The sequence below is a fragment of the Zophobas morio genome, unplaced genomic scaffold (genome assembly GCF_036711695.1).
Source record: "Zophobas morio isolate AGI-343-1 ecotype UQ-CSIRO unplaced genomic scaffold, CSIRO_AGI_Zmor_V1 ptg000002l, whole genome shotgun sequence".
Taxonomy (NCBI): Eukaryota; Metazoa; Arthropoda; class Insecta; order Coleoptera; family Tenebrionidae; genus Zophobas; species Zophobas morio.
This window is the reverse complement of record NW_026972107.1, coordinates 13,266,346-13,276,750: the sequence shown is the minus strand read 5'-3', so window position 1 is coordinate 13,276,750 and position 10,405 is coordinate 13,266,346. Positions and strand designations below refer to the sequence as shown.

At 34.0% G+C, this 10,405-nt stretch overlaps 1 protein-coding gene across 1 annotated transcript; it reads right to left on the bottom strand.

The window, feature by feature from the left end:
* Positions 1 to 8,241: 8,241 nt before the first annotated feature.
* Positions 8,242 to 9,149, bottom strand: LOC135144954 (tetra-peptide repeat homeobox protein 1-like). The gene is made up of 2 exons (XM_064077111.1): positions 9,069 to 9,149; positions 8,242 to 8,789 (listed from the first exon to the last, which is right to left on the bottom strand). Exons 1-2 carry the CDS (start codon positions 9,078 to 9,080, stop codon positions 8,349 to 8,351), a joined length of 453 nt encoding a protein of 150 aa, XP_063933181.1. The 5' UTR covers positions 9,081 to 9,149; the 3' UTR covers positions 8,242 to 8,348.
* Positions 9,150 to 10,405: the final 1,256 nt, after the last annotated feature.

Below are 10,405 nucleotides of genomic sequence, written 5' to 3'. Positions count from 1 at the left end.
CTTGATGACGTCACGTTAAAATACGTTAACCTTATTCTTATTTAAGGTTGTTTTAAAAATATAATTTGCTTATCTTAGAGTAAAAGTAATATATTTTTGTCATGTTTAGTAATTACAATCAGGTACAGATCATCTCAAGGTACTAATAATAATGGTAGTAGTTCTACTGTTATGGTTAATGTTATAATGTAAATTAAGTTCTTTAACTTTACATATTTTTTAAATAGCAATTTTCATATTTCCTAGAAAAAATAAATCTCTGTTTCATTTCATTTCTCAGATATATCGTCAAAGCGAATGGACAAGAAGAGTGACTTCCTTTCTATTACAATAAAAAGGGATGGGTTTAAATATATGGAGGTCATCGAGTTTGCGGTGCACTGGAACTGTGGTCAAATCACGATGAACGATTTGGTTTAAGGGAACGCTCTCGCATTACATCCAGTTCGATTTCTCTCTATTATACATGGAAGAAATTAACACTGAAGGAAACCAAAAGGATATACTTTAGCATTTAATAATGAGGAAACTGATCATTATATCTACATATCTAATATCACACAGAAAATAATTAAAGTAATATGGACACTGGACGCAAAACATTTGTGGCAAAAATTCTAAAAAAAAAGAAAAATGTTTTGTTAGGTAATAACATTAACAAGACTTATGCAAAACTCACTTGACATACACCTTGTAAAATCTTTACGGTGTATGTTAAGTGAGTTTTGTATATTATAGCATTTTTGCTGAATTGGTATGTTTCATGACGAAAGCATCTCTTTAGCAATAGATATCAATTATCACGTAATCCTCTTATTTATTTTATTTTATAACTATTACCTATTTCCCAAGCGTAAGCGGGGAAGTACTGTAATGGAGTTCATCAGGCAACTTACCACTATCAGGTTTTCTTGACGTTTCATGACTCCTAAAATAAGAAAAAAAGTGGTCTCCCGTTTCCGTCTGTCTGTCGTCTGTCAATGTTTTTAATACAATTAATATATGGAATGGTTAAAATGTGTAAGTACTACAGGTTATATATACTTTTTAAAACCGTATTTTTTTGACCGGCTTTTGAAGTTCTGGTTAAAATCTGTTTCATCCTTGGCACAGCAATAACTGTTATTGGTTTCCGACTGCTTATCCATGGTATGTGTTGGAAATTTATTACATAAATAATTCTCGAATTACAGAATAGATTAACCAAATTTGGTTTATATCTTAAATAAATTAATCGAAGGTTATTTCGTAAGGACTTCCCTCGCCCCTGAAGTTGGAGTGTACCCCCAACCCGCGTCTTTGAAAAAGTATAAAATTTGATTTTTCAGATACAGATAATAACAGTAACAGTGTAAGAAAGTAAATTACATCCAGTGTATTTTTTGACGCCGTAATTTGTTTGTGTTTGTCTACATCTAACTTTTTTTAAATTATACCTTATATACTATTTTAGAAATTCTTATAAAACTTGTTCTTCTGAATGCATTAATGTCTCATACTTTAGTTACCCATACTCCGCCACCGCTTTGATTCGAACGCAGTATTCTACAAAAACACACTACTCTGTTTAACTTGTTTATAGTAGTATTAATTTATTATTTACCTTACAGGCTTAATAATATTCCCAGTAGGGGTACAAATTAACTTAATCTATATCAGATAAATCATTAACAATAAAAATAAATAAAATAAAGTAAAATAAAAATTCGAGTGTTATATAATAAATATTCTATTCTTTCTGCTTGCCCACCCCTTGCCATAGTTCCCTTATCTTCCATATTTCTTTCATCCAGTCCAGTCCTCTTCCATCATCGTTTAGCACTTCTTCCCTACTTTCCTCCGATTCTCTCAATCCTTCACATCCTTCCAGCATATGCTCTATTGTTTCTCCCTCTCTCCAACATATCCTACACCTGCTGTCAGTTTCATCCAAAAATTATTCTCTTTCTCTTCATTTCCACACCTAAATCTTGCCATCATTCTTTTCTCTTTTATACTCTCTCTCTCTGTGTACTTTAGTACTTCATCCTTTACTATTTTTCTATAGTCTGCATTATATCTAGACTCCGATATTCTCGATCTACGTTCTTGCTTATCTATATCCTTATCTCTTACACTCAGTTCTTCTTTCACACTCCTTTCCCATTTCTCTGATTCTCTCTATTTCTTCACATGCATATCCCTTTCCTTCATAATACTTGTCCCTTTCGCTCCAAACATGTTTCCCCCCTTCCTTTCTTATTTCTTTCCAACATTCTTGCAATATCTTGCAATCACTTCTCTCACTGAACTTCTCTTCAAATCCAACCGCCCTTTTACTCGCTTCCACTCTCATTTTTTCCCTTTTTGTTTCTTCTCTCACTATATACCCCGGCGTATACTTTTCCAATCCCAATGTCCATTTCAAGTATTTTTCTTGCACTCTCTCTATTTCTTCATATTCCCTCCATCCCCAAACCTCCGCTCCGTACATAAATACACTTTTGATCAAACTATCAAACATCATCATTCTTCTCTTATAATTACGTCCAAGTTTTCTCTCTCCTATTCCCCATACTACTCCTATCACTTTGTTCGCTTTTTGGACCATTTCTTGAATATGCGCTCTATCTGAGTTATTGCTCTTTATTGTATATCCTAAGTACTGGAATTCTTTCACCTGTTCAATGTTCTTCCCTCTCCATGCCCACTTTTCCTTCTCCTTTCTTACTTTCTTCCCAAACACCACTATTTTTGTTTTTCCACATTCACTTCCAATTCCTTTTTTTTTACATACTTCTCCAAACTTTTAATCATTGCTTTCATTTCTTCTCTTTTCTTTGCCACAATCACCAAATCATCTGCGTACGGCAACGACCACACTTTCTCTTTGCCGACTACCACCCCTCCTGTCTGTCTGTGCTTTTCTGAACATTTCATCTATATCTCCTAGATAAGCTGCAAACAATGCGGGGCTGGGTGGGCATCCTTGTCTCACTCCTCTATTTGTATAAAAACTCTCACTCTCTATTCCATTCACTCTCACCGTATTTACTGTTTCTTTATATATTTCTTCCATTTTCGTTACCAAGTATGCATCTACTCCCTTTCTCCTCAAATACTCCCACATTTTCTCTCTATTCACACTATCAAACGCTGCTTTGAAATCTATGAACAATGCGTACATTCGTCTACCCTCTTTCCTTATTTCTCCTCCCACTAAATGCCGTAGGATGTACACATTGTCCATAGTACCTCTTCCTTTCCTAAACCCCGCCTGACCGTCTGGTAATATACCGCTTGCTTCCATCTCCTTTCGTAACCTCTCATCGAGTATCATTGCATATATCTTGTACGCCGTATTGAGCAAGGTAATCCCTCGGTAGTTCTTCACATCACTTATTTGCCCCTTTTTAAATAATGGGATTATTATACCTTCTCTCCACTGCCGAGGAAACCCTTTTCCCTTCCAAACTCCATTTACCACTTCCCATATCTTTTCTTTCACTCCTTCTGTCCCGAACATCCACGCTTCGTTCTGGATTCCATCCCCTCCTGGTGCCTTTCCTCTTTTCAGTTTTTCAATCTGTCTTCCTATTTCATCTTTTGTTATTTCCGAACCTCTCCACATTTCTTCCGTCGTTGTGATTCCTTTATTTATTTTGCAGCATTTTTCCTCACAACCTTCCAATAATTTCATAAAGTGTGTTTTCCATTCATGTATTTTGATTTTCCCGCTAACTTCAGTCTTCCTTCTCCGTTCCTTGTTTTTATATCTCCATACTTGCTCTTCTGTTTTCAGGGACTTTATTGTCTTCTCTTCTTCTTCTCGTTTTTCTCTTTTTCTTTCTTCCCATTTTCTCCTATAATTCTCTCTTGCTTTTAGGTACTCTTCTTTCCTTCCCTTGTTATTCTTCCATTTTCTTAATTTTTCCCTTGCTTTTCTGTTCAACTCACTACATTCTCCGTTCCATCCATTATTCCTCCCTTACCATGTGTATATCTTTCTTTTTTCCGTAGCTTCGACAATTAGGTTGCTCAGTTCCACCATCATAGCTTCTATATCTTCTTTTACTTGGAATTTCTTTTTTTCTAGTCCACTTCTGTATCTTTGAATTCCCTCTTCATTCCATATTCTTTTTTCTATTTCATTTCTTTCGTTTCTTCTCTCTTGTTTTTCGTACTCTTGCTCTTTTCCTTTGATTTTTATTTCTAGAGGCATGTGGTCTGATTCTACCCTTTCCCCCACTTTGAAACTCTCTATTTCTTCCCACGCCTCTTCGTTGACAATCCCATAGTCTATAATTGATTCTTCCCTCGCCCCTACGTACGTCCATTCTCCTTCTTCATCTCCTTCCTTGTTTCCATTCAATATTTTCCCTTCTTTGTTATTTGCTTTATCTTTTGATCCTCTTTTCTCTCCCTTTTCTTTATCTATGATTCTTGTCCCCTTATCGCCCAATCTTGCGTTAAAATCCCCCCCTATAAGTATTTTTTCATCTCCTTTTTCTTTTGTTTTCTTTTCTATGTTTATCTTGGTTTCCTCCATTTTCTTGTTATAAACGGTTATTATTTCCCATCGATTGTTATCCAGCTGTGTTACTTTCTTCATTAGTCCATTTTTATTATTACTTCCCTTTTCAAGTTCTTGCATTTCTTTTCGAATTCCCATTACTATTCCCCCGCTTGCTCTCCCCTTTTTCTTTTCCTTTGTCGCCCCTTGACACTCCCACACATATTCTTGTGGTAGTGTCTCTTCCAATTTCTCCCAGTTTTCGCTTTGTACCCAAGTCTCTACTAGCCCCACAACATCAAATATTCCCACGTAGTCCCAGAACTCCTTTTCCTTTTTTCGCAACCCTTGGACATTCCAAAACAGTACCTTCACCCCTTTTTCTTCTAATTTTGTACCAGTTTCCCTTTTTCCGATTTCCCTATCTGCATCCTTTATTCCTTTTCCTTTTCCTTTGCCTTGTTTGCTTCCCTTTTTCCTCGTTTTCTTCCTTCTCTTTTGGCTTTTTACTAAAAATTTTCTGCCTTCTTAAGTCTTCCCTCTTCTTCATTCCATTTAAAATTTCTGCCGTCTACAGTTAGCTTTTTATATCCCATTCTAACCATTCTTCCTTTATTTATCTCTTTTGTTGCTTCTTCTTTTATCTTGTTTTGAATTTTTCTTTTCCGTTTTCGTCAGATCATCATTTATGTAAATTGACGACCCTTTTAAGTTCTTCTTGTTTTTCATTACATTTATTTTTTCTTCTCTGTTTTCGAATTCCACTACATAAACTTTTTCTGCAATTTTGTACGTGCTTTTAACTTTACTCTCTACTTTGACTTTCTCTTCTAAAAATTTTGTCACCTTTCCAATTATCTACTTCTGCTCTCCTGTTTCTATTTCCAATCCCATCATCACTACTTTATTTCTTCTCTTTCTCTCTCCATTCGATCTAGTTGACTTTCTACTTCACCCACTCTCTTTCCTATTTCTTCCTTAGCTCTCTTCCATTCTTCATACTTATCTCTAATTTCTTGATTTTGCTCCTGTAGTTGATCTCTTGCTTGCTTTAAATCTTCTCTTAATGTTTTAAGCTCCTCTTTTAGCTGTGTATTCCATTCGTTCAATAATTGTTTATTACTTTCTCTCATATCATCTCTGATTTGTGTCGCAAGCTCGCTGATCATCTTCTTGACCTCCTCCATCTCTGTGTCTCCTTGATTTTCCGTCAATTTTTAAGTTTTTTTTTATATTATAAAATGAAAATTCTGGATGAAACAAGATACCTCCAAAATTATTTTGGATAATGGAAGTCTAATTGATTTCTGACTGTTTTATTAGAGAGCACTAAGTACTGAAGAAGAATTTTTAAAATCATTTTTTCTCTGTTCCATAAACAGTTCTCGACAATGTGTCATAGACTTCGTGCGCCATTTTTTCAGCCCTCTGTATAGTAGATACAAAAAGGTTGCTATACAATCTGGATTTTTTTGTGAAAATTTAGATGCCTCGGAAAAACGTCAAGGCAGATTCATAAACCACAAATACAGGAATATGTTATTTTATAAAATTTCAATTCAACCTACTATGAAAAATTTTGAGGAAACGTCGTCACATTGTTGGTGGAGATGATTAAGCAAATTTTGGTTAGTGTTTTACTATCTACACGATATTTATGACATAAATATAAAAATCGGTCTGCTAATTTCAAAGGTTATCTGTCTAATAAAAACAGATAGACGGTAAAGGAAGATCTATTTTTTGTATTGTATGGGTTATGAAACATAGTGAAAACATAAAAGTAATCACTCCCCAAAGAATCCTACGCTCGGAAAGTAAAAATAAGGACATCATCACAAAATTAAAAGAAAAAAGAAAAGTAAAACATTTCTCTTGCTTAGCGGAAAAACGAAAAACGTGTTTAATTTTGATGTGTCAATTGTATAGTGATACGATCTTTATATCTGATTTCACAAGCAACTTTAATTCGTTTTATTTTCGATAGCACATATGATAACCTCACTTGAAAGGTACAACATGCAATGTTTTTTTTTATGTTTTATAGACACATAATGGCTCTATCAAAATATTGCTAAAAATCCAACATCTGTTAAGAAATACTCGTAACAACGTGTTAATTAAAATTTGAATATTCATTCCTTTTGGAAGTTGACTTAGCGATCTCTAAAAATGTTAAATAAGTATTTTTTTAGACTTCCCCTTTGTAACCAAACTGTTAAAGTACCCATTTATATTAATGCCAGGTAAAGTGATTTTCATAATATTTTGCTGAAAATTACCATCATCGTTTACCGTTTTACTACCACGTGCTTGATCTAACTGCACCGGTGAAGCTCTGGAACGTCCGGATAAGTTTAGATTTGTCCCAAAAAATTACAATACGAAGGGGAGTATTTAAAAGATACGTTATCATCATTTACTTAAACTTAACTACGTTATAAATGTGGCTGAGGTTAGATTTAGATCTGGATTTATATTTGAGTTTTGCTGGCCCAAATTCCAATCAATGTAAAATGAACCTAAATCTTAATTTGAAGCTAACGTCAGCACAGTTTAGCTTTTTTTGGATTCGAAGTACCTGTAACGAATTAGCAACACTACCGCGATTTTTTTTATAAAAATTCATTTTTTATGGACTTGACCACTAAATGTGGATTGGAGTGTAACCGGAAAACAACTTTCAAATCCGATGCTGCCAGAAAGTTAACGTTGTTTTCACATCAATGCATGTAAACTACCTACTACTTAAACCATTCATTTTTAAATAAGACTTCTTTGGTCGTTAGATCAACCCAGAATTAAAAAAACTTCTAAAAAAAATCTCTGTTGACAATATTTTTCGTCAGAGGTCCGGAAGTTCGAACACTAATAAAATCGACATCTGTGTGCACATGAGTGGTAGGTAACACACTATAAGCTAGAAATCGACATAAAGAAGTGCTAGAGGTGTAAGCTATGCAATTAAATTTACGCTCAACTTTGTTCATTGTTGTCTATAGCTACGAACGATGGACGACATCTTTATCTGTGTCTATAAATATAAATATTTTATATTTAAGGTAATTAACTTTATTAATTTATTTTTGAAATATCTTAAACGACAATTATTTTAAAAAAATTGACAAGTTTATTTTTGATCTATTAATTATGTACGTCTTATTAGTATTAGAAAAACTTTTTATGCACTTATTTCTGTACTAGATACACTACTGTGCACCCACTAGACTCTAATAAAATTTTAATGGCTGTCATCAGCATCACTGCTTCCAAAATTTAAATAATAAATGATGCATCCATAATTTATTTTTGAAAATTCCTAATCCGCCTTAATTATAAATGTGTAACAACAACCTCATTATCTTAATAACAGGCATATAATCACAATTACATACTTTCGGTCAACGGTTTTTTCCAATTAATCAAATTTCTCTAGAATTTATTAAAAATGATAATTCTGATTTCTTTTTACTACTAGACCGTCAGTTTTTGATTTTGGGGTTATTGTATACATTTACCGCCAGTGGCTCTCTCAAACGACTGCCATTAACCTTAGCTTTTCTCTATGCTCTATAAATCGCGAAATATTCAAGAACCAAACAAACCTCACACTTCTTCGAGCCATTTCCAATTAGCGGAGAAAGTAGTTTTTGTAAAAAATGAGTAAAAACTATATCGATTCCTCTCACGTGATCTAATTTCCAAAATAATCGTACGATAACTGAAAGTAGATTAAGAAAACGCCAAACTATTAGAAAAACTTATTTAATTTAGTAAAAATAAAACAACAATAACAAAAACAACAATGAAGGATGACTATGAGGATGAGCGATGATGGTAACAGCCTTTTCTCGGATCAGTGCTTGCTGTGATGGTAGATGGTCTTGTAGACGGGCACCTTAACGGGCACTGGTTTGGGAATGGGGATCTGCACGTGCTTCTCCACTGGGACTGGCACTGGTTTTTCCACGTGGTAATGTACCTCTTTTTCTACCTTGAATGGTACTGGCTTCTCGACGGGAACGGTGATGGTCTTGATGACGGGGACAGCGACGGGCTGAGGTACATGGACGTGGACGGGATAAGGCTGTGGTACTGGTACTGCTACTGGTTTGGGAACTGGTACTGGTACTGCATGAGGGATAGGGATGCTGACTTGTTTGATTATGGGTACTGGTACAGGTTTGTGGATTTCTACAGTATGAGAGAGATCGTGGCCACCTTCGTCATGGCCTCCGTAACTGCCCGCATATCCAGCATTTACGGTCGCCAAAGCGCAAAGGAGTGCTACGCATACCTGGAACAAAACGAAAAAAAATGTAGAAAGCAATCGTGAAAGTTTACATAACATGCAACAGCTTAGTAACCGTGACCTAGACTGCACTTTTACAATGACTTTTCGGGTTCGATACATCCACATTTAGGTCAAAGCCACTCACAAAGCCTTTTACAGTTTAATTAACAATACAGAGTAATTATTTTAAGTTGGTCGATGAACCGCCAAAGTTAAACTATTCCTGGTAATTTATAATCACTCGGTATTTTAGCACGAAAAATTATCAACAAAGAAACTTACAAAGGACTTCATTGTACACTTGCTTGGGTTTGGTGTGTAAATGAAATGAAGGAAGATTAATGCAGTTGAACTGACTGATGAATGAATTGGGGAGTCCGGACTTTATATACTTAACAATGTCAAGGTACTTTCACTGCATCCCCTCTGAATCTTGCGCTGTTTCCTGCGCTTTAGAACCATCTCCCGAAATTCTGGTTCCGGTCCTGAACAAGTCGTTTTTTCAGCGATGAATCTTTGATGCATTTTTCGTGTTTTAGTTGAGTTTGAGCTGTTCGTGTGTTCACATAAGCTGCATACATTATCATATCTACCGTATAATTCATTATTTTAATGAAGAATCTAAGCATTCATTTTCGTTCAATTTAGACATGCAATTCCGATTGTTAGTGATTCGTTAAGGTAAATTAAATTGATTTGATGTCAGGAAGAAGCGTTTGAACGTTGTAATTGACGTATTTACAGTAATGGTGCAAACATTAGTTTAATTGAGGTTTTGAACGCTTTTATTTGTTAATAAGCTATCGGCGTAAGTCTTTATTATTATCTGAATATTCTTGGTTTTTTTTTATAATAACAGTAATATAATAATAAATTAAACTCTGTTAACAATGAGTTGTTTAGAGATGAGTATTTTATTTTTTCAGTGTAGTCAAAAATTTCGGTCAGAATAATAAATAAAATCAGAACTTGTAGAGTAGTTATTTTGTGATTGTTTTTTGATATCAACATTGGTGATTTTTAGAAGTATAATATATGAACGCAAAAAAATAACAAGATGAATATTCATAGCTGTTTACACAACCAAATATCTATCATTCCAGTTTATGCTCTACTGCCTTCATAATAGATTTTTTTGTTTATCATGATTTTAAAATTCTAAGTGAGTTTATATCTAAATGACTATAATTTCTAATTTTATTAAAATCGTTTTATATACTGACAGACAGTAAGTACATGCTGAAGTGTAACTATTATACTATAAGCAATTGGTAATTTTTGACACGAAAAGTAGCTGAAAATTAAGTAAAACTGAAACAATTTTCTTCCGGTCAATGATTAGTTTTTAATATCCTGTTTCTTAACCTTATTACTTGATGAGCTATTTTTGTTTTTTTTTTTTGTTTTACATTTTTTTTATTTATTTGTATTTTTCTTCTTGTCTTTAATATTCAACACAAATTTATTAAAACTTCAAAGACATTTTTGCGGAAAATTAAGCACTGGTCTGAAATTTTGAATTAATGTTGAAAGTTAATCATTGTTTTTGCGACAACACGTTCTTAGTTTTCCCAAAGTTCACCATTTCCTAAATAATAAAATTATTAATTAATTTCTGA